Consider the following 25253-nt stretch of genomic DNA (forward strand, 5'->3'; position numbering starts at 1 on the left):
GATGCTGGGAGGAGGCATAACAACACTAGACCTAGCGTGAGAAACAAGGTTACTGTAACCAGAGCTGATAAGGAATTGGCAGGCTGGAGAACTGGAGAGGAAGCCCGCCCTTCAAGCTAATTGGGGAATAAGATTTATGGCTGTTAATTGAAGGAGGGAATTGTGCTTTGATACTATGTGCTCAGGGGAGGGGAATTCAGTTTTTGGCTTCAATTATGTAGTGCCGAAGTTATGCTACTCAAAATAAAGATTCTTTAAGGTAAACAATGCCTCAAAGTTCTTTTAGAGAGTTTCATCTGTCGGGAAACCCCCCCCCCCACTCCCTTCCCAGCTCCTCCACACTTGCTCTACATTAGCTAGTTGCAGACCTTGAACTCTCATGACATCTCTCATGCATCCTCCCTGACACACACACAAAACATCTCTCATGGATTCTCCCTTACATCCCCTTGCTCCCTCCTCTAGCTGGCAGCAGCCACTTATCTACCTGGGACTTGGAACTTCCCTGTCAGCTTCCCTATCAACTTTGGTTGTGGGAAGCCAGTAGGAAGTTGCCTTACCTAAAGACTGTGGGATTCAGTTACTATAGCAATTGGGACTGTAGTGGCTTCTGGCACTTAGCAATGGAAATTCCAATGTCAGTTGTGATTGTAAATCGAGAACTACCTGTAATCATAACTTAACATAATGTGTGAATTGGCCTACTACTCAATTATGATTCAGTGATCAGATCTACATAAGTGTTTTAAAAAATAGTATTAGTGGAAAGCTTGATTTAAAGCAAGTATTTAAATTAATATTTTACTTAATTACTCTGATTTAAAAATAAATACATCTAAGTGGAAATGGCTGAAGAAAGAATACTGTAAAATCCAACTAGGAGGCAGATACAAATCACCACATAAGAGATTACTCTAGTTTACAGAACTTTAATAATTGGGTTTATACACTGAAGTGTAAATTTGATTATTAAGAGTAAAGAAAATAGACAACATTTAAAATGCAGCAACCAAATACTGTAATATACTTTTTTTTCCCCTCTCTCTCCCACTCATTACCACACTTAATGACAAACAACAACTTACTATTCATGTCTGAGTTCCAAAATATTTTAACTGGTCAAGCCAAGTTAAGCCAATTCAGAAGAGTTTTCCTCAAGTGCAGTTGCATTAAAGATTCAAGAGATACAGACCACAGAACATTCTAGCACTCATATTCTCCCTGGGCGTCTTCTCCAGAAGTAGTATACTTGTGAAATGGCAGTTCAATTTAGTAACAGAACTAAACTTATGAAGGAAAAGAAAACTGCCATTTTTGCACCTATTAATTACATGCACAGATTAGTATTTTAAAAATAACTTATTTCTCCTTGTCTGGAAAAGGAGAGAATATAATAAGGTTGCTGCATGAATCAGTTGAAACATGTTTTTCAGCCTTGTTTCTCAAAGGAGTGAAGAAAAGGCTGACATCCAGAGTTGGCTGTGGGGCAGAAGAAACACATGTAATATATAGTTAGAATTTAAGTCTTCCCAAATCCCATCAAGCTGTTTTCTTGTGGCTTTCAGATAGAAATATTTGCTGCCAGTTTTGAGGCAATTTAAGAGCACCACTCTAGTCCAATTTTAGTAAGTGTATAAATGTTTCCTTATAGTGTTAATTTATGAAATATTACTACAAGTCCCCAAAACTAGCCTAACAAGTTGTTTAGTAAACAGGTTGACAGATGTAAAAAAAAAAATCTCCAATCTGAGTTCCATTGGATAGTTGCGTATTTTTCTTTCAGGATAAAGTTACAGTATAAAATTTGCTTCTATCAGATATTTAAACAATCAGCTTTAGCAGATCAAAAGTTTAAACCATTTTCACTTGGCAGATGATCTGCATACCTAAGGACTCACTACAATGGCTGCAATTATATTGTAAATCTATGCACTCATCTCCAACTTTAAGTTGACATAGCAGTGAGGATTCATTGATTCATATACTACTTCCTAACCAATACTCCATAGTGGAATCTGTATCATAATTTTAATACAGTTTTGTCCCAAGTGAAGTCGTGTGTGCTCATAGCCATGTTATTTGAAGATACTGAGAGCCATAATCCAAAATAGACGAAGGATACCAAATGAGAAAATTGTATAAAAATTGTTGCTCAATTTGGTTCCAACTAGTTTTTTGTGCTCCCTTTTCCCTGCAATGTTCAGATTCAGAATGTAAGCTTTTCTGGGGCTGGGCCCCAGCACTTTTTGGTGATGAAACAGTCATACAGGCAATAAATTGATACTACTGTAAGAAAGAATAAAGCTAGATAAGACTAGCTAGACCGTTTCCTATTAAAAAGCTTTATGTGCTCTTTTTATGGTGTACCATAAATCACCTTTAGTAAGCAGTTAGTTTTGGAGCTGGTAAATTCTGGTTATGCATTATAATTGTTACAATAAAAACAGATATATTTAACCTAAACTAATCTCAGGCATTTTTTACTGTGAAAAGTCAATAGGTAGCCAGAATAAGGGCTACCTCAAAATTTTGCCTTTGGTGTCATGCCTGCGACACAGCCTACCTCCCAAAAGTTGTACATATCATATGAATCGGTGCATGTTGAAATTGTGTCATACAAAGAGGATTCTATATGAGCTGGAATTCTGACAATGCAAAGTTTCTACGTGCATGGATACCTCCTCATATATGCTAGATCTATGAGCCCTTATCCCGATAGAGGTTTCCATCACAAAATTACCATGGAGATAATACATCATAAAATAACAACACATTTATTTAATGATGCATGATCTCTAAAATGTAATTCTGTACATTTTAAGCAACATCTAGTGGTGCTTCAATTGACTTCAAGCAGACTTACCTGGACATCAAGTATTCCATCATCACAGGACAAGCCTGGAAAACAGAATCTCATTTTCAGAGAAGCACTTTAAAATGTATATTAAGTTATACATAGTATATTAATTATATTATCTGGAAGTTTCCAACTGAAATAAGTGATACTTATGCAGACATTCTGAGAGGACTGTATTTAGTACTGCTTTTACCTTATATATCTCTAACACATTATTATTTATAATTTAAAAGGTTTCTATACTGATTGCAGTGAGGACATATAAACGCATGCCCAAACTGCAGTCAGCAGCTTTTATCAGCAGCCTGAAGCAAAATGATCCAATAACTTAGACATCTATGACAAAACACACAGACAGCTCTGAAAATTTGATTCCCAAATAATGCTTATATAATCTCAGATTACAAGATCGCCAAAGAATTTCTTTCTTTCTTAATTTATTTGCTGCCCATCTCATTTTGAAATGACTTTGTACCACAGAAAGAAAATCCACAGAAATTTTACTTACGTTCTGGAGTAAGCCATACTTCATCTTGATCACATGTTTTTGCAGCCTGAGAATTCTCTGTGGGACTGAGAAAACTCTGTTTGACCTCATCTGTTGAAGTCTGCTTCATCTCCTCTCCAATTTCTGAATCTTCTTTTTTACATGGGTAAACATCCATGTCACTTGAGGATGAGCTCATGTCACAGCTGGCTGCTTCTCCATTCTGGATTTAGAAGCAAAGATAAAGCAAAGATCTTAAAGGAGCTTGAAGATGGCTCATTCTTTAGAACAGAGTTGCCCCAACCTTTCTGGCTTTGCGGACTGGTGGGAGGGAAGATGGTTCCATGTGAGCGGTGGGCAAGCGCACGTGCGGTCAGCTCCATTTGCGCAAGCGGGTATGTGCGCCAGCTGCTCGCACAAGTGTGGATGTGTGTGTGCTTGCCCGCCACCTCCGCAGCCCGGTTCCAAACTGCTCAAGGGCTGGTAGTGGACCACGCCCCAAGAGTCTATGCTTTAAAACACAGAAAAATGACAGACAAGATCTTTTTAAACCACGGACTGGTTCTTATGCAAGGGCATAAACTGACCCTTTTCATTTTCATTAGGTTCAAGATTAAAAAAGAAGGTAACTCGTAGTTTCATTTTCATTTCATAGTACCCCCTTTATATGAAAANAAAAACAAGACAGCCACTATTTTCTAGAGTGTTATTTCTGTACACAATTTATTACGTCTTGAGAAACAAGTTAATATTTAGAAATGGCTCAGATGGATGTCTCCCTGATCCACTGGAATATAAAAAGCAGGATGACTTGTAAACAATCTCAATAAAAATATTTTTGGTCTTCATGTGGAGTTGATTTTCTGGTCTGGTCTCCCTAACGGGACTGACATGTTTCCACTGTCAGCAAATTCTGCAGTCCCAATTTCTGAACCAACAGAAAACAATTTTGTGACATCCTGATATGAAAGAAGGACATGCTAAAAGAAGATAACACTACTTACAGCTGATATTTCTGCCATGTCTGTTCTAGCACACGGTTCCTCTGTTGCTTGAGTGCCACTGGAGAAAATAAACCAAGAGGTGCAGATTTGAAACTATATCACTCCCCAGTTTCTAAAAACTTTTAAAATTACAAATGCTCAAATTGCATACACCAATATGATGCATAGAAATATCCCAGCATAAAAATAATTATGTTTCCTAACTAGTCAAGCATTCTATTCCCATTGTGCCCACCAGAGATCAAAGTGTAGCCTACAAGTAGGATTATAATAGCAGTAGATTCTCATTCATTTTTCTTAGCTCCTGGCATTCAGAGGATTGTATTTTATTTTATAATGACCAGGAGTAGCCCCATATCCATTTGAGTGGAGTTTGAACTGATTTACAAAGACATATCAAGCTTCCTCTCTTCAAACTTCAAGGTATTGGAAAACAATGACAAAACTGAAGTTTAGAGTGTGAATTTAAAAAAAGATACCATTAATAGCAATTTCTCCCAGCATATTGGTAAGAATGAGTGCGCTCCCACCACCTGATGCTATTTTATTCAACATAGGAAAAATTGGAAATATCAGCCACATGATTAATAAAAATTAGGTTTAACATAATTTCTGGAAGGATGAGAAATCCAAAACAGGAGAATTAAAAAACTTAAGATATCATCAGCAGAAAAATTATAGTCACTGTTTCAGGTCAATTTAAATCTATGCTATATTTTCTAATACACGATGGAGGAATTAAGAATTTAGTTTGGAGTGCTGTGATGCAGAAAGGTTTCTAGCTTGAAAGAAGAAACAGCCATTTGCTCAAAAGCCCCAGCATGCTTGTGGTGTGAAATTGAAATGGAGCTCATCTAAAGGCAGAATACCTTACGCAAGAATTGCTCTGCTCTTAAGAAATATTTTGCTGTGAAAAACCCAATGATCTTTCATGCAACCCAAAAGCTATTATTGTGCCGTGAGATTCCTCTGGATCTCCCCAAAAGGGTTGTTATTCCTGCACCAGCCAAAGCAAAGGGCCAATTTAGTTGCATACCTTTGTTCAGATGTGGAGCCAAGGTGGTCAGTTCCGGGGAGATCTGAAAATGCGTTAGGATCTGGAAAAGGAGGGACGGCTTTGGACGTACTTGATGTGCCTTGTTTTAAAACACAGATCTCTGCACAATTCTGAAGCAAGGCCTTATTGGCAGACCTTGGAGTTGTCCATCGGGAAATCCTGTCAGTTGATTTAGGAGTCCAGCCTGTAGGCAATGGATGATGAGCAATTGAATATTGTATTCTATTAATGTTACCTGTGATAAATTTTTGATTCTGGGCCCCACATCTGCAGATGATATGGGGGGAAAGGATGCTGAACACTTAAAATATGAATGTGTGTATGTGTGTGTGTACCCACACACCCACACCCACATGATTAAGTCATTCTCTATTTCAGATTGTGAAAAGTTTTAACAGAAGATTTGACCAATAGTAAGGCATTCTCCAGATGTCTCACTCAGCTTCCCTCACAACTTTGAGATAGATTAAACTGACTTCCCCAAATAAGCTTCATGGCTGGATAAGGATTTAAACCTGGGTTTATCTGGATGTAGCCAGACGTAGCCGGAACACAAGGGCCAAAATACCACATTAGGATTTTGACCTATGTGCTGGAGGCTTTTCCAGCCTCCACTGCAGAACAGAGTGGGAGCTTCTTGATGAAAAGCTTCCATTTGTAAGCATCGCTCCCTTGGGAAGCTCAGCTTGCTCAACAGTTTAGAACTCTTTCTCAAATGCTCTGCCTAAAGTTAGAAAAGTATTTACAATATATGTGGGCTTGGATGATGTTCCTTAAGCCAAGAATATGAAAAATCAAAGGGAGAAGTGGGTATCTATTGAAGAAACTGTTTTGAAATAAAGCAATCTTGTTCCCATTTAAATTCCTTATTTCAATTTTGATAAGGTAGGCCTCAACATATGACCACAACTGAGCCCACAATTTCCATTACTAAGCAAGACAGTTGTTAGGTGAGTTTTGTCCCATTTTACCACCTCTAGAGTCTGAGACTCTAGAAAGAGTACAGAGAAGAGCAACAAAGATGATTAGGGGACTGGAGGCTAAAGCATATAAGGAACGGTTGCTGGAATTTGGTATGTCTAGTTTAACGAAGAGAAAGACTAGGGGGGACATGATAGCAGTGTTCCAAAATCTCAGGGGCTGCCACAAAGAAGAGGGAGTCAAACTATTTTCCAAGGCGCCTGAAGGCAGGACAAGAAGCAATGGATGGAAACTAATCAAGGAGAGAAGCAACCTAGAACTAAGGAGAAACTTCCTGACAGTTGGAACAATTAACCAGTGAAACAACCTGCCTCCAGAAGTGGTGAATTCTCCAACACTGGAAGTTTTTAAGAAGAGACTGGACAGCCATTTGTCTGAAATGGTATAGGGTTTCCTGCCTGAGCAGGGGGTTGGACTAGATGACCTCCAAGGTCCCTTCCAACTTTATTATTATTATTATAAACCTTTCTTGCCACAGTTGTTAAGTGAAACACTGCAGTTGTTAATAGCAGTTATTAGGTGAATCTGGCTTCCCCATTGACTTTGCGTGTCAGAAAGTCGCAAGAAGTGATCACATGATCCTGCGACACTGCAACCGTCATAATACATGCCAATTACCAAGAATCTGCTACAACAGCTATAAGTGTGAAAAAAATAAGGCACTTTTTTTTCAATCTCAATTCTAACTCGGGTCATTAAATGAATGATTGTAAGTTGAGGACTACTGTAATTAGCTACCAACTGCTCTAAGGCACCCTACTTTCTGGATGTGGGTATCTGAAGACCCAATTGGTCCCATCACCTAGGAGGTAGAATACTCCACCATACTGAAGTAGGTAACCAAAATAATATAAAACAAAATATTTTAAAATAATATAAATAAATGTATTAGGGAATACTTGGAAGTTACAAATTGTATAAAATGTAGCAGGTTACATAGTGTTGGATGAGAAACACCATAATCATATAACAATATTATTGTGGCACTGCACTTGTTGTCAACAGGGTTTTGAGTACAATCAGAACATTATTATCTGTGAAGTCCCACTTATCTGGTCAGCCAGCTGCTTGCTCCAACTAAAACCCATCTATCCGATATGTACTGTATATATTAAGTGGAGGTGCTAAAGATTCCCCACCCCATGTGACTTTCAGGGAAGGTGGACTACAAGGTGATATTTCTTATGGAACATTTCTTTATGAAATAATTTGCCCTCAGAAACCTGGATGGTATCTTCCTTGATGTTATTGAGGAAAACAGTGAAACAGAGAGCTTTTAAATCTTTAATGCTGTGGAACTTGAACAGTGAAGCAAAATGAATTTGTTCTGAAGTTTTATAGTTTTGTGTAAACTACGAGGAATTCATGCGGAGTCAGCAAGATGTAGCTACTGCAATAACTATCATCATAAGACGTATGTTCTTGCACAAAGGCAGTGCTCTGGACTGACCTGGAAAGGGTTTGGCAGGAGATTCAATTCGGAAAAACCCTCCATCAAATATCCGTTCTGCTTCTTTTGGCGTTTCTTGGCCTGAAGCCTCTGCTGCCAACCCTTCTTTTTTCTTGTTCTTCATGGCTGCTTTTACAGCTGCAAGGCGTTTTCTGGCTGCTCTCCTTTCGCCAGACCCCCCTGCTGCTTTGGCTGTCCTTCGAAGGATGGGCTTTTTCTGGAAATCAAAAGATATCTTGGCAAAGCTGGTTATCGCCAGCCTTTAAAAACTTAGGGCACAAGGAATGCAACCAGACCTCTCTAGAGATCCTAACTGTATCGTGCAGACACTGCTCCGTCAGAGAGAGTGATAGACTCAACTCCAATGACATCTTAGACATTGTAATACAATCTTGAGTAGTCTGACAGAGTATAAGGCACTGTTTCCCCAACCATGACAACTTGAAGATGTGTGGACTTCAATTCCCAGAATTCCTTAACCAACCAAAATCTTCACGTTGCCAACATAGAGAAACATAGGGCATATGATCCAAAGAAAAATAAAACCCTATGCTCCTGATGCTATTACTATTAAAATTTGTATAACCACCCAAATCATCTAATCAACTCTGGGCAATTCACAACAGGCAAAAAGACAATCCAATAAAAGCAAGTTAAAAACCAATATACAAACATATAAAAACCACTCACAATCAATTTATAACAAAATCTTTGCTGGGAAGTATGACCTCTGTCTAGATCAGGGGTAGGCAACCTCGGCTCTTTTATAACTCATAGACTTCAACTCCCAGAATTCCTGAGCCAGCATAGCTGGCTCAGGAATTCTGGGAGTTGAAGTCCATGAGTCATAAAAGAGCCGAGGTTGCCTACCCCTGGACTCTAGATAAATAACAAAGTAATGGAGAACAGCCTCACCAGTTTGTTTCCTGGGTAAATAAACTTTTGTGAATAGGCCCTTCCATTCCTGCAGTCACTAAAAGAATGTGTGACTCTGTCCCAATCTACGATTGGATGCCCTCAAGATATTCTCAGCATTTCAGCTGTGCCTACCAGTCCAAAAGATTTGTCTGTCCCAGGGGATATCTCATCAGAGAAGACAGTGTTTCAGGTAGGAAAAAGATTAGTTCTACTCGGGATAGTCAGAGGCTGAGTGTCTGATATTAAGACTGCAATATGTGAAAGTTCAAATATACTTCCAAAGAGGGCATATTCTTCAGTCAAGCCTTCTGACTATCCAGGCAACTACTGTAGAATGGTTTATTAATAGAAGTAAAAGTAAATAATACAGACAAAAGCAGTTTTTTTTTCAAAAAATGTATTACAATTCCAAAATTGGAACTGCTTGTCATAGTATATTTAGCCAAACCCTACTCTCTGACTCACAAAGATACCCAGTACGAAGCCCTCTAATGCTAAATTATGATATGAGATGGCTTCACTCCTAGGAAACATTTAAAGGTCATCTGTCTCAAACTTGACTATAGTACTGATAAATTCAGCAGAGTATTGAATTATTCCGTTCCCTATCAGATTTCACAGTGTCAAACTATTCTTAGCAGCTAGCAAAACTCAGGAATGTCAAGGCAGGCAACCAAAAGATTAGCCATGGGTCTATATTAGCTTCTCCACAGTTTAAAGTTCACTGGAAATATAACTTACATATCAGATATCAGAAACTTTGATAAAAATCTCAACAATCAATGTATCTATTTGTTTACAACAAGCAAACTTGGGTGAACAGGGCAATAGAATGCATTAAAACAAAAATCTGAAGCAAGCCAAAAACCTGGAAGTGAAATGGCTACAAAAAGGAAAGCTGGACAAGAAAGGGATGATTGACATATATAGCAAACACGTCCATGCCCCCACAAATCACATTTTCCATTTTTGATCTGAATTGCTGTGCATCTCAGATTCGATTATAGGAGATACAGTTCTCAGAAGATGAACAGGTAGCTAAGTTTAATACAATTCTGGTCCATAAGAAACTTAATTGTGCCTTTTTCGCGCAGTTGCCTGTATCACTCAAGAAAGTTGCAGTTAGAAATAGTCTCAGTAATTACCTGCCATGCAAAATCACCCCCTAAAAGCAGAACCGGCAAAGACTCAAATACCTTGGCAGGTTTATGCGGCTGAGCATCATCCTCCATTTGCCACCCATTCATCTCAAGTTTCTTCAAGTTCTCAAATTTTGTATTTATGTCTTCTACCTGTTTGAGAAAAAGAAAAGTTGCAGAACAAAATTAAAGTGAACCAGATTACAAAAAAACCCTGCTTACATTTTAAAAAAGATATTAAGTGTTAAAAAGCATAGTAAGCTTCCTTAGGAAATAGTTTCACCTAGAAATCAAAGACTTTTAGCCATTTCTTAGGAATGTCTCGCAACATTGCATTGTATTCTGCTGCTTTGGGTGAATGAGACTTTAATATGGATTGCCAAATTTAATGCATGCTGGAGAACCCTAGCTTTTATTGTAAGATACAGATTTCAAGTTTACATGATGGTCAAAACAAACTTGAGTTTTATGTGTAGAAATTAATATGCTCTCAGCAGCCAAGGGATATGCACGTTCAAGCTAAAAAGTGCAATTTCCTTGTGGTGCATTTTTCCTAGTTAGGACAAGACTTCTCATTCACCTTTTTCATCAGTTGCAAAATCTGAATTACCAGGCTAAGATTTGTTTACTGTTGATTGAGCAGAGGTCTGGCCATTAAGTAAAGGTAAAGAAGACAAAGAGTCAGCTGAATGCAAACAGAGGTTTAACAGTTAAAAAAAATTACCTGAAAGTTTACCATATCCCAGAATCCATCCAGATCTGTGCACGTTGTCTCTTTCTCTCCACGTCTGAATTCACAATTATCTATCAGCCCTTCAAACTGTTTGAATCTCTCTGCCATCAACAGTCTGGTTTGCCCAATGGTTGTGCGGAGAAGATCTTTTGCTGGAAAAACAGTATTTTGTTGCATATAGTATATAAATTAAAACTACCGATATATAGAGGAAGGCTTCAATTCATGTAAATTTGAATGTGATATTCAAGTTAATGTATGCTGTAAATTGATTTTAAGTCATACCAGTATTTACTGTGGCCCAATATGCAAAACTAGCACCTGTGCAATTGAGGCTAGTGCATACACGGTTGCAATTTTAGATGCTGCTGATCTTTGTTTATGCAAAATGCAGAACAGGATAATTCCATCAGAGGAAAACAGTCAATGTGCAAGTGAAGAGGTTCACTCTCAACAAATCTGAAGATATCTTTTGAGCTATAGAAACTGTGAACTAAAAAAATTATGAATGCTGACCCTAACATTGATTAAAGCATGCAAACTCATTCTACCAGCATATGCATGAAGATTTAAAGAGGAAGCAATCAGTGTAAGTTAGCGTTTAGGAATGATACTTAGTTTTTATATTGCTTTTTGTGATTTTGTTAATCATAAATTTAAATAAGTAAATTATCTTTATCCCTTACTACAATATGTGATTAATATATTTACAACAATTTATATTAAAAAAATTTATTGCCTGTTCCATCAAGCTGGAACCAATACCACATTTTCCATTGAAATATCACTTCAAACAGTGTGAATTTGAATAATGCGGCTATTTTGTAGAATTCATTAACTACACTAATTGAGACCTACCTATAGATAAAGATATATGGGCTTATCAGAGTCACAGTTAAACTCAGGCAGCTGTTTATTTCTGACAATAATTTCATAAACCCTTTTTGTGTTTTGTCTCTTACCCTCCTCTGGAATATCCATTTCAACAGTTTTATCCCATTCAAGACAAAATGAGGTCAGTCTCTCGATCTCAGATTGAAGAATGTTTCTTTTAAAACAAAAGCACATTCACACCATTTTTCATTAGTTCAGTGAATGACCCATTTTTTTTACCCATAACATACTCAAAGGAACTAAAGTATAAAATTATAGTGCTTCAAAATCAATACCAATTAAAAATATTAATTTAAGTAAAAAACAACAACACATTATATAGAATACTTCTTGCTATTAAGCTAAATATTGGCTAAGGATGGACATGTTACAATTCTTTGATTTGAGAACTTCTGCTGCCTCTTTTCCTACTTAATCTAAACAAAGATAGGCAGAACATGCCGATTCACTTTCATACATGTAATATTTTTAAAAATAATTAGCGTTAAGGTTGCAATTCAGAAACATCAGTGCCTATACAGTAGTAGCAGCCTGGGAAATATGGTTCCAATAACAAGAATGATTTCTAGGCTAGGTAGGACTGAACAGACCTTTTTTGCTAGCCATTTTACTTCATTGCTTTTCATTCAAGGGAGAGAATAGATTGTATGGAAAATGCCATTCCTACCGTTCTGTTCACACTTTACTTAGACAATCAGCTTAGGTGCTAGTGCGGGACTGGTGTATAATTTTCAGAAATAGGCTTGCTTGGAAAGGTATATTCTCTAGCGCACAGTAGCACAAGTAGATATAATCTCATTTTAAACTCCAAGCAATTACACCAGTAGGTAAAATGGATTGGGTACCATTTCTATCCCCTAGTATCTATAGATAGCAAATCTGTTGTTTACTTTAATACAAAGGTGAATGAATGTCTTTGAAGAAAATATTTTAACAAGCATCCTTATTATCCAGGCAGTTTATCACTTTAAGTCCCTTTGAGCTTGTCTACAAACCTGAAATAGGACACGTCATGCAGGAGCTTTGTTGTTGGCTCTGATATTTCAGTTGCTAGAAGATCTGGTTGCTGCACACCGCTCTCACTTTCAAAAGTAACATTATCCCTCATCTCATCAGGCACATGTCCTAGGAAAAAAAAATTACACAGAAAAATTGCAGAATCTGTATAAAATATAGGAAGAATACAATCTGCAACTAAACAAGCTATAGTTGCTCTTTAAGTAACCATCAATAAAATGTAAACCATCATATTAGCCAAAGTATTAGTATTTTGCATATTTAAAGTTGCAATTATTTAGTTAACCAACTAAATAATGCAAGGGGGAGGGACGAGGGGTAGCCTATTACCCCCAAGTCTGCTTATGGTCTCTGGTTTTGTTTTGTTTCATTTGCTGGCCCTGGAACCTGACTATCTAATTGCCAAATTTAATATTCTGACTTTTTAAAATAAATGCAGAGTAATGGTTAAGTCTAAATAGGCTTAACACAGAAAACAAGTTGCCCTCCACCAATGGAATTCTAAATGCTGTCCATATGGCTGATGCACCCTCAGTCATACTGCATCATCACCATCCCATCCTCAGGGATCCCTCAAAAGATCAATGGGTTTGAGTAAAATCAAAATCCCCATCCTTAATGCATTGCTGCAGGGTCTGAATGTGCCAATAGGGTGATTCTGAGCATGAGTATGCTTATCAGTACTTAGATCAAGAACATTTTCCTGGAAGAATCCAGGGAACAAAGCAACTTCATTAAAGAGGTATCAGCAGATCACTGTTCAGTCGCACCCATTCCAAAGTACTTCTTCAGCTTCACTGAAGTATAGCACATCCCTGCCTGATAGCTACTGTTTGTCAGCACTATAAATCAAAGACTGAAGTGGAGAAAAAGGCATCTTGCCTAAAGGCAAATGAGCATCTATAATGGGACTTCTCTCTCTCACACACACACCCTTTTAAAGTTTTGGTCTCTTAGCACCAATGGTACAGACATTTTCTTAGATATACCTCCTTTCGTTTCTTCCAATAAATCCAGGGCATACTGGTGTCCTTCAGTGGTTTCCTTTGTCACATCTGGGTTAGGGGATAACTGAGGATCATAATCTTGTCTTCCTTCTTTGTTGACTTCACTAGTAATAATAATAATAATAATAATAATAATAATAATAATAATAATAATATGATCAAAACTGAACATGTATGGAAAAAGAAGTCTGTTGTTATATCAAATGTGATTGTAGCCCTCAGAGCAATACCTAAAGAACTTCCTCAATGTCTGGAAATATTGAAATATTTATCAGACTTGGAACACTCTAATTTTACAAAAAAACAACAACAACCCTAACCTACTTGGAACTGCCTATATTCTTAGAAGTTGCCTTAATAATTCTTAGGTCTTTGGTTAGGATTTGAATTATTATGTTTCCACCAGATTTAAACTGTAAATTTAACTGTAGATTACCCTCACATCACGATAATATCATTTGACATGATATCCACATGAAAGGCTCTAATGCTGGGAAAGGTAGAAAAAGAGAAAACCCAGCAGAAGATGGATGGACTCAGATACTGGAGTGATTGGGAGGCTGTTGGGAAAATTGAAAGAATAGGTTAGAGATAGTTATGGAAAAAGCCTATTTATCTGGTTGTTAGTGTTGAAAACAACTTAACGACACACAATGAAATCTATGTTATGGTTCTATTTTTGTACGCCTACTTGAATTCAAAGTTTGCTCCTTATAATCAAGTCTCTGCATAGCTTTATTACAGGTATACTCCCAAAATTAGCTTAAATAACTGCATCATCTGAGAGACCAATACTATTTTGATTTGGTATCTCCATTTGAAAGACATCCTGGTCCTCATATTTCACAGAGCTCTAAACAGAAAGCCACTATAGATAGCCAGAAGCAACCAATTCATACACAGCCTTGAAAAGTTTTGAGGCATTTTAAGAAGAAACTAATTGCAACAGGAATAAAGAGAACTGGAAATTAACAAGTGAGGAAGTGGGAATAATTATCTTCCTTAGCTGTTTCCTCTATGAGCTTGAAACTGAAGCAGCATTAAGCAAGGGGGGGAAATCAACATAGTTTGAACAGATTCATAAAATACTTTATAAGAAAGTCTGAAATGGGATATCCTTACTTGATTGTTTCTGAGGGCCTCCAGGAAAGATTGGGTGATAAGAACACATTTGCCTTGGAAGGGGACATTGGTTTCACTTTGTAGCTGGTCAAGCCTTTGGGAGGTTTAAAGACAAAATTCTGAGGGGCAAATGAACGATTTCTTTTTGGGGGTCCTGAGGTGTTTTCTTTCTCAAGGGAGTCCTTCTGTTCACTGCTTGCAGCCGATTGGAGCTTCACCTCTTCTTTCTCTTGTTCCATTAGAATATCTTGATTTGTATTGTGCACTACCTGATAAAACATACAGTGATTTCTTTTTCAATTTAAACACACATATATAGTTTTTTTCTGGAAAATATTAGTAGGTAACATTCCAATTTCATTTGTCTCTAGGTCATATTTGAGAATGTGATGCATTTTAAAACTTTAAACCTACTAATTTAAAAAACACAAGCAATTGGGGAATATTTCCATCTTCACGATTTGCCTGAATATAAGCTTGAACTCAGATGAGTTGAATCAGCAAAACTTCACTATTTCAGTTTAGGCAAGTCACAGTTTTTGATTTCTGAACTGCTATTAGGGATAATAGCAGCATACCACTTATGGTAATAAAAATTATACTGTGAAAAAACAAACTTACTGTTGTCCGTTCCTTTATTATCTCTTTCTGCTGCTTTTCTTTAATTGTAACTCTTTTCTGTGGCAGATTACCTAAAAAAGAACAACTGAACATTATTCCAAAATGTTTCACCACAAGGAACTCAAAATAACAACAAAAAGCAATGGAAGATAACTATTTTATAGAAGCAGAGACAAAAATACATCGGAAGTGTAATAAAAACAGAATTCGAATCCAGAACGCCTACAGTAAAATTATCAAGCAGGTGGCATCATGTAGATGATCTTGTTTGCACTTAGTAGATCAGTGAGATCATGCCCGATTATAAATTGGATAGGAGACCATCAAAAATACACAAACTGAAAGCAAGACTGGGAAATTGAAATAACATCCCAGAAGTAGGCCATGACAAACCAAGGAAATTACATGGCTGTGCTCATATATCGCTAGAAATTGAATCTGCATCAAGGATATTTTTACCTTCAGTTGTTCATGTAAACTACTTTTGTACAATTGCACCCACCTGAAATTATAGTTGGTTTTGATGCTTGTGGTATTCTGGACTTAGCCGCCACTGTTGCTCTTGTTATTCTTCCATGTGTGATTCTTGAGATGGCAGACTGCACCTCTGAAAAATGGGAGAAAGCTGTTCAATCACAAAAATCTTAGATGTTCTGTAAAATGCAAGGATAGATACCTTTTTTTTTTGCACGACAAAAATTAAACAAAGTTGATTGGACCATGTCACACAATTGGTCAGGGCTGGGACTTTCTAGATATTTTGGTACTAAAACCACTGCAGAACGTACACTATAGTTATTGTGTATTTCCTGCTCCGCAGTGATGTGAAACTGCATTACCAACGTCTGGCTGTTTCCTCACCAAAATTTATAAGAGCCACTGGAGCCCTTATTAAATAAGGACAAAGAATTCATACCTTTACTCTCTTTTTTGGAAGGTTTGTCTATGTAGATTTGCTTCTGTTCTTGATGAGCTATCTGCCAGTTGAAGCCCTTCCTAGTACAGCTAGATGCAACCTAAAGAAATATAAATATAAAAACACACCTCGTTTTTAAATAAGAAAGCAATCACACTGTGTTATCCATTTAATTCCAGTCTATAAGATGTTGACTAGCCATTTACTCCATCAGTGACCTGTTTTTGATCCAGCCTTTTAAAACTCTCTGTTTAGTCACCTGGTATGTGCCTTAAATGTCTACCATCAAACAGCAAGCATTACAAAAATTGCTTCAGTAACAAGAGCATTTCAAAATGCAGTTCTTAATTTTATATAAAACTGATAGCCTGGTAAAACTTTCTGCTGAGAATATACCAATAGTGGTACTTAAAATTTTGGGCACATAACATCTAGTAGTGCTTTAAATCAAAATAATCATTCTAAATGAATATACAAGATCTAGGATGCAATCTAACCCCATGTCTAGAAAAGAGATGGAAAAAACATAAAGCACGTGTCTGTTGATCAGCACTCTTTTCCATTCTTCATGTTCTAAAACAAATAGCTCATGATTAAAAAAGTTTTCACCATCTTTTTTGATATGGCACAAGACTTCACAGAACCCTCTGGGCAAGTTTCTAGACCAGTGTATCTCAACCTTGTCGACTTTTAAGATGTGTAGGTTTCAACTCTTAAAATTCCTCTGCCAGCATCCTCTAAGTGTTACATTATCCACTTGAAAGGAAGAATACACTAATGAGGAATTTAAGATTTGTGTTGAATTCCTGAATTTGTGTTTTGTTTTGTTTTTTTAAAAATCAGGAACATTTTGAATAATGTGCAGCCAGCCCCCTCCTGGTTTCTGGAGGCTGACTGCACCCCCTTTGCTGCATCTGCCTTAAAATCAAAGCAGGACTTCAGCATGGAGTGTTTGCAGGACAGGGTATTTGCAGCCAGACCTCAGAGACAAGAGAACTCTCTCATGTGGGCTGGTTGCAAATGCTCTTTGATTCTGAGACAGGCCAGCCCCCAGAAAGTGGAAGGAGTCTTTTCGGCAGGTGGCAGTGGCTTGCCACCTTCCCTGCTGGCTTCCTTACTGACTTTTTGGGGGAAGCTGGCAAGGAGATCATATGATCATGGGGCACTTGGCTGGAAGTGGGAATGGGTTGCCAAGTACCCAGATCACAATCACATGACTGCGGGGTTGCTGCAATAGTCATAATTTCAAATGGTTGTTGAATGAATGGTTAAATGAGGGCGACCTTTATTTAACGAACTTCAGAGCATCAAGAAGTTGGAGAAATAGATCTCCTTGTCCAAACCCAGCCCCACCCCAATCATTGTCTGGATTAGGAACAGAACAATTCAATTTACATGATATATTAATATCTAATACTCCTTACTATAGATCAGAAAGCACAAACCCCCATTCCCGTTTTTTTTGCTAAAAATAATCATGTATTGATTCATCAATGTTTATTTTCTAAAACTGAAGTAGGATAGGTTTAATTCCGGGTATTGTAATACACCACAAATTAGTTAGTTACTAATACTTCATGTATAATCTAACTCTATTCATCCCAATTTAATTGCCACAAATGTGACAGCACATTTTTGAAATTAACACGCAAATGGCATATGATCAAAAACAAATATGTAAGACAAACCGCTGATAGTTGTGGCTTCCTTGGTTCTGGCAATTGTTTTGCTTTTGACCTTGTAATTCGCATGACAACTGGAGTTTCCTAGGAACAATCCAGAAATAAGAATGAGCAAATTCCAATCTCCATATTACGGTATATGTGTAACTTTTAGTAAGAAACATTTTTGGAATAATCAGAAAGCATTTAGGAATTTTCATGTGACTTTTTAATGTCTTATTTTGCTCCTGGTTATTTATTTTCTTAATTACTGTTGCTTGACTACTGATATTTTAGTATGTGCTTTTCAGGAGTTCTCCAAAAACAATTTATAAAAATGTTCAAATAAAACATTTTTTGAACTAAAGTAAATATAAAGGATTGCTGAAGGGTAAGTTTAAAACATATGCAGTTAAATCATTGATGTAACTATGTACTTTATCTGGAAACTGAAAAAGCTCTGTGTTCACATAAACTGCTCAATTATCTCATTCCAACTGAATTTTCCACACTTTTGTATAACAAATAATGCCCCCCTTTCATGTATTGATTAGTTTTATTTTATACTTTCTTCCAAATATTTTGGGTTACCTACATGTGCACCTGGGCATTTTTCTCATAAAAGTCCCTACAGTTTGCATATGTATGTGTTACTGACTCAAGATTATGGAATCAAATTCATGGTCAAATGCAGATTTCAATTACACCCCCACCATCCCCTCAGTAGTTTAAATCTAAAGTAACACAACATGAAAGTATCATCTAATACTACAAAATACTGTGCAATGTAAAACTAAATATGTTGAGCTATAAGAATCATTTCACCAAATCATATCTATAGCTCTGAAATACTGTACAATAAAATACTGTACAGATTTGTGCATTAACTCAATGAAACTTTGATTATTTAAACTAGGAAAGCCATCTAACACAGAACATGCAGACTTTTCCCTTCAAGTATAAAGACCAATTGGACAGAGAAACTGCTTCTTCCTAGCCTAATCATGTAATAGCCTGTTTGGTCTGAAAACAAGAGCAGAATATCAAGTCTCTATTCGCTTTGATGGAATGAATTCTACCTATTTGGAAGTGATTGGAAAAAGGCTGTTTGTGAGCCAACCATGTGTTTATCTTATCATTCCTTCACTTGAAAATTGGAAATGAAAACTTATTCATAGTTCCTCTTGAATTTAAATAAGGCAATCTGACAAAGAACCAATTTAAAGACTTTGCCTTTCCTTGGAATATTCTGGTGAGCATTATGGCACCTCACATAACAAGATCATGATCTGGCGATTGTAAATAGATCTTATATTCATGTAACCTTTCCTTCCTACTTTATACACAAATCTCCTTTCCCTTTCTGATCCATAGAAGCTATTATCCATCAAACTACAGATAGCCTTGGACTTATTACAATTGGGACTGGAATCTCAGTTGTTGTGCGAAGCAGTCATTAAGCAAGATGCCCATGTGACTGCTTACTCAACGATTGTAATCCCAGTTTTCCAAGTTGCAGTCATTAAGTGGAGTAAAAGAGCCCTCTGCTGAAGGAGGACAGGCAGCTCATCACTGTGCATAGAAGGGAACTCATGTGCTGGGCTGGAGAAATGAAATGGGGGTCACAAAGACCTCTTCATTTTTCCAACCCAGTGCATGAATGCCATACAGTCTGAAAGAGGTCCATTCTGAAATTGAAGCAGGATTTTGGCATGGAGTATTTGCGGCATGGGGCATTTATAGCCAGCCCCCAGATACAAGAGGACTCCCTCTGGTTCCTAGGGGCTGACTGCAAGCATACTGTCCTGCAAACACTCAATGCTAACATCCTGCTATGATTTCAGGACAGATCCTTTTCAGCCAGCCCCCCTAGAAATCAGAGGAAGTCATCCTGGCAGGCAGCAGATGGTTGCAATTTTCCCTGTTGGCTTCCCAATTGACTTTCTGGGGAAGCCAGCAGGGAAAATTGCGAATGGTGAGCACAGGATCGCAGGATGCTTGTCAACCTATTGTAAATGCAAATGGATTGCCAAGTTTCCAGATTACAATTATGTGACCCTGGAGGCCCTGCAACAACCATAACTTTAGGCATGGGTCGTAAGTCCCTATGCACAGTGCTGTCATAATTTTGAATAGTCACTGAACAAATTAGTCATTAAGCAAGGACTAAAACCAGAAAACCAGAATTTCATTTCCAATTCTAAATATGGACAAACAAACAAGAAATGGAAAAGCCTAAAGTGTTTAAGAAGTTCAGAGAACTTATGAAGTTCAACTCATGCTTTATTAACCCAACATATGAATTAGCTGTTTCAGGCAACTTGGGCTCAGTAAAGGAATACAGAATGCTTTGGAACTAAGCTTAAGTATAAAATTGTTCTCACCTTCTCTTTTGATTTGTTCAATACTGGAATCTGTGATGTTTTAGAGAGAAAAGCAGGGAGATCTGGTTTGAACTGTCCACATTTAAAAATAGGTTTCTCTCTCTGCTCCTTCAACCTGCGAAGTTCTTTTTCAGTCTTGTAGCGTTGGAGCATGTCCATGCGCTCTTGTTCACGAGTCTTGACTGCAGCAGCTAAAATTTAACAAATGCGAGTTAAAATAAAGTACATAAAGTACGATATCAAAATTAAAACATATCTTGAATAGTTAGAACAGTAGACTCAAATAAAAAAGAGGTAAAAACAATGTCCCACAATTAGATACACAAAAAACAAAGTACAGAAAAAGGCAGAAAGACTTATACTGGCAACAATATATGGGAAAAATATCTAGCCAATTTAGATGATTGCAAGTTAAATAGCAGACAGTATCTACAAAACAAGAAAAAAATCAGGCTAATTTAATAGTAGCACGATATCCAGAACATAAGAAATAATAGTCCAAGTCGAATAGTCTCAGTCTATGTTGCTCAGGTCAAATGCCAAACCATGTTCTGGGCATCATGTTTTAACAACACTTACATGAAGAAGTCTCTCCAGAATAATTGAACAAAGTGAGTTTGGTGAGAAACAATTAAGAGCTTGGATATATAGCATAGAAGAATAAAAAATTAAACTTAAACATAGCAGATCTCAATTGTCCCAGGGACAAGAGCAGAATAAAAAGTGAAAAATCATTCTACACATTAGACACATAAAGTAAGAATTGTTTCAAGAGGCTTTCTTTGTGATAAATATTTAAACAACAAATTGTTAAAGATGCTACAACATTGTAAATTCTGCACTGATTTTAAAACATCACAGAAACTAATAAATTTAATCCAAGTGTAGGCTAAAACCAAAAGAGGTTTTAGAAGTACAGGAAGTCCCCGGGCTATGAACCTGTCTTATGAACAACACCTAGATATAAACTTAAAATAGTGGTCAGTTGACTGGCAGTGAGATTCAACTCAAAAAGAGAAAGGCAGATGCATGCCGGCAGTCTCTCTCTCTCTCTCTCTCTCACACACACACACACACACACGACATCTCTTTCATGCACACAGTTGCAGACACTGCAAAGTGAGGAGGCCCTGGCAGTGTCTCTTTTTCTTGTGCACATGACTGCCAAGGAGGGCCTTGATGCTGCAGGTAGGGAGGCTATGGCTGAATAGCACAACACCACCTATTTTTCCAATGCAGCATTTCAAAGCAGAATCGGACAACTCGCTGTGGCCACAGGGCAACTCACTGTGGGACAATTCAACAATTCAATTTAATTATTTAATATAATTAAAAAAATTATTTTTGTCATTCACATTTCATTTTGTCCCTCCTTGGGCATCCTTTCTTTAATGATTGTATTCCACCATTTCTTGGATATTAGTGTAACTCTTGTCCTGCAGCGAGTAGGCCATAGCGAGTTCCTCGTGGCAGACGTAGACCCTGTCGAAGACCCCTCCTGCATGTCTCCCCACTTGCAGACACCTGCAGTCTCCACCCCACTCGGTGTCTGTGCACACTCTGGTCTGTTTTCAGCAGTTCATAGTGAGACAAACATTTCATAAAATAACAGTTTGGGTACGAATTCAGCTTGTAGGACAGACTTAGAAATGAAACTTGTTCTTAACCTGGGGACTTGTTGTATTGAAAAAGATAACAAAATAACTTAGTAAATTTAGGAAGAACAAAGATAAAAACCGAAAACAAGTCTGGGTTAATATTTAAAAAGCTTTTACTTACTTGGCTTTGGCACACCTCTTTTGCTTTTTTCACCCAGCTGAGAAGTAACTTTGTCTCTTGATGGCTGTATATTCACATCAACTAGTCCAAATTGCCTGCCCTTATTAAATTCCTTGTGTCTATTCTCTTTTTGAATTGTAGACTTTCGGCGAACAAGTTTTGTCTTGAGTGTATCGATGCTCAGATCTTTTTTGTACCGAGTGGAAAAATTAGTGGTCATCTTAATCTAGCTATAAAATAAGGGCAAGCAGCATTTTACATTACAGAACTTTGCTGTGCTATCTGAAAATTTTACTGACAAGCAATTTGTTTCTATGCAAATTGGTAAATCTATGCAGGTAACAAATAGCAGAATGTACCACTGTCATACCCCAAGCAATGTAACTTTTTTTCACAGAATGGTTGCTACATCTTCAATAATTTTAGTTACTATTTTCTATGTATCTCTAACAATCTTTCTGGAATAGGGCAACCAGAAAAGTACACATTACTCTAAATGCATTTACACCCTACATCAGTGGTGGCGAACCTATGGCATGCGTGCCAGAGGCAGCACTCGGAGCCCTCTCTGTGGGCACATGAGCCGTCACCCCAGCCCTGCCTCCTCCCGCAGCCCCATCCTCACCAGCAGCCCCCCTGGAGGAGAGTCGCCCCTGGGCACAGCCCGCATGGAGCAGCGCAGCCAAGGAGATAGCTGGCAGCAGGGACAAAACTCCGTCCTTGTGCCCCATAGCATGCAGATGATGCTGCAGGGTATGGATGGAGGGCGTGGCTGTCATGGCGATCTGCTGCGGTGGGCCATGGAGGCGGTGAGTGGCCCTGCGGGTGGGCGGGGCAGGGGGTGGGTGGGGGCGGAGCAGGCAGGGCGGGAAGCTGAGTGGGGGGCGGTTTTTGGGCACTCGGTGTCTAAAAGGTTCGCCATCACTGCCCTACATGAATGCTTTATACAGGTAGTCCTCGATGTACAACTATTCATAGTTTACAGCAACACTGAATGGACTTACAGTGGGACTCTGAAGTTATGGCAGTTGCTGCTTCCCCATGGTCATGTGATAAAGATTTGAGCGCTTGGCAGCCCATCCGTCTTTCCCTCTCAGGGGTGTTCCAACTCTCCCCACCCACCTATGTTCCCCCCCATCTCTGCCCCTTTGGCCCCTGCACTTTGTGGCCCCTGCCGCCCTAGCTGATCTCTGCTGTCTTCTTGCTCCCACTGCTGAACAAGCATGCCTGGAATGGCTCGTTGTGAGGCAGCTGCTGGCTGCACAAGGCTCTCTTCCCCAGATTGCACACAGTGGTTTCCTCACAAGACCTGGGGAAGATGGCCTCCCCATGGCCAGCAGGTGCCTTACAAAGGGCCAGACCAGCACGCTTCATCAGAGCAGGAGCAAGAAGATGAGTGAAGTCCAGTTGGGGTGGTGGAGCACAGGGACGAGGGGCTTTTGGGGATGCTGCGGCTTTCTGCTACACTATTGGAGCTTCCCAGGAATGCCGTGGCTTTGCACAGCACTGTTGGAGCTTCCTGGGGGTTCAGAGGCTTTGCACTGCATTGCTGGCTTGAGCTGGGGTGGCTAAGCCTTTGCCATGCAGCTTCTTACAGCCCCAGAGCTGCAGTGCATCAAGAAGGTCCTAAACCACTGTGACTAGCAAGCAGCCCAGAGCCATGTGAATCTGGGACTGCTTGCCACTACAAAAGACAGGGCTCAAGGTGGCTAAAATGGAAAAGTTGCAGGGGGGGGGGGAGAAATAGGCAGTTGGGGGGAGTTGAGGAGAGACAATCCCTTACCCAGGAAAAACCAAGGCTTGGGGCTGGGAGAGATCAAGCTGTGAATAGCTTGGAGCGGGGTAGGCCCTCATCTAATGATCAGTGGAAGTCACTTGATAGCAACCGGCAATGAACTACTTTTCACTTAATAATGAAAAATTCCCCATCCCAATTGTAGTCATATGTCAAGGATTACCTGCAATACTGGCAGAAGGCATTTCTTTTTTCACAGTTCCTTTCTTAAATTCCCAAAACCAGACCACTGGCAGCTCAGATATGCTACATCTGCGAGATCTTTGGTGCTCTCTGAGCTTGATGGTTTTCCTGCAAATGTTTCATTACCAAACTAGGTAGTATTATTAAGAAACCCACCAATCTCAGAGAGCACCAGGGGTCTCATAGTTCAACCATGAGCTACAATTTGGAAATAAGCCTCCGTTTGGTTATCAATGACAGACACTCGCAGATACAGAACTTTTGTTATGCACATTAGAAAACTACAACATTGTATTACTTTTCGACATAATCCTCCATTCAAATTGAGGCACTTGTCATAACATTTTACAAGGTTTGAAATTCCTTAGTAGTAGTCGCTCGGCGCCAAATTTGGGCTATGGGGGGGTGATCAAAAACATCCCAACGGAACTGCTTCAAAAGTTCTTGGGTGTGTCTAGCGGTGGCGGGCGAGCATTATTGGGAACCAATACCACACTGGAGGTCAGCATATCCCGATGCTTGTTATGGATGGCTCGTCTGAGTTTTAGTAAGATTTCACAGTAGACTTCTGAATTGATGGTTGAAACTTCACTAGTAGTACTCCTTTGGAATTTTCACATTTGGCGGGCTTTTCTATGGCACCATTTCTGGTGTGGTGTTGATTCACGATAATGTTCGCCCGCACACCGCTAGATGCACCGGAAAAAGGAAAACTAAACTGCAAACCAAACTATTCAAACTAAATCCCAGAATCAAAGAGGTATGAGACCTGAATGAGTGGTCAACATGCTCAGCTGCCCACTATCTATTGCAGAATACAATATTCTACAGAAAGGCCTCAACTTCAGGCCAGATTATACTAATCAACTTGAAGTCTTTACAGCCCTAGAAGAAGCTTTTAAAACCCAGGACCTCTCATAGAGACTCAAGAAAGCATCAGACAAACTATCATGCTACAGATCAGAAAGAAATGGGAACAGAACCTACTTAAAGCAGAGGATAGAGCAGCTTCCCAAACCGAAAGGACCATTTGATCATCATCCTACCAGCGGACAAAGGCCGAACCACAGTTAGCATGGTATAGTATATAAAAAAGCCAAAGGCAGACATGTCCAAAGTCCGGCCCGCGGGCCATTTGCGGCCCGCGGCCCGGTTTAATCCGGCCCTCGAGCAGCCCTCCCTGCTCTATATAAATGCGGCCCTTCCACGGCCCTCCGGCAAGTCCCATGAAAGAGAGAGAGAGAGAGA

General features: G+C 38.8%; 1 protein-coding gene across 1 annotated transcript in view; it reads right to left on the minus strand.

Moving 5' to 3' along the window:
* Positions 1–320: 320 nt before the first annotated feature.
* The window catches only part of DLGAP5 (DLG associated protein 5), a 29819-nt gene continuing 4886 nt past the window's right edge, over positions 321–25253 (minus strand). The window contains exons 2-19 of the mRNA XM_015822819.2: positions 22028–22257; positions 20249–20439; positions 17892–17969; positions 16204–16303; positions 15790–15894; positions 15288–15358; positions 14667–14935; positions 13527–13648; positions 12516–12645; positions 11589–11674; positions 10618–10778; positions 9951–10046; positions 7837–8053; positions 5385–5589; positions 4349–4406; positions 3366–3567; positions 2864–2898; positions 321–1479 (exon numbers count right to left, since the gene is read on the minus strand). Coding sequence (XP_015678305.1) covers positions 1360–1479; positions 2864–2898; positions 3366–3567; positions 4349–4406; positions 5385–5589; positions 7837–8053; positions 9951–10046; positions 10618–10778; positions 11589–11674; positions 12516–12645; positions 13527–13648; positions 14667–14935; positions 15288–15358; positions 15790–15894; positions 16204–16303; positions 17892–17969; positions 20249–20439; positions 22028–22247 — 2466 coding nt within the window. The 5' untranslated portion in view covers positions 22248–22257 and the 3' untranslated portion in view covers positions 321–1359. The remainder of the gene's footprint in view (positions 1480–2863; positions 2899–3365; positions 3568–4348; positions 4407–5384; positions 5590–7836; positions 8054–9950; positions 10047–10617; positions 10779–11588; positions 11675–12515; positions 12646–13526; positions 13649–14666; positions 14936–15287; positions 15359–15789; positions 15895–16203; positions 16304–17891; positions 17970–20248; positions 20440–22027; positions 22258–25253) is intronic.

This window comes from Protobothrops mucrosquamatus, unplaced genomic scaffold, assembly GCF_001527695.2.
Source record: "Protobothrops mucrosquamatus isolate PMUCROS unplaced genomic scaffold, P.Mucros_1.0 scaffold1685, whole genome shotgun sequence".
NCBI lineage: Eukaryota > Metazoa > Chordata > Lepidosauria > Squamata > Viperidae > Protobothrops > Protobothrops mucrosquamatus.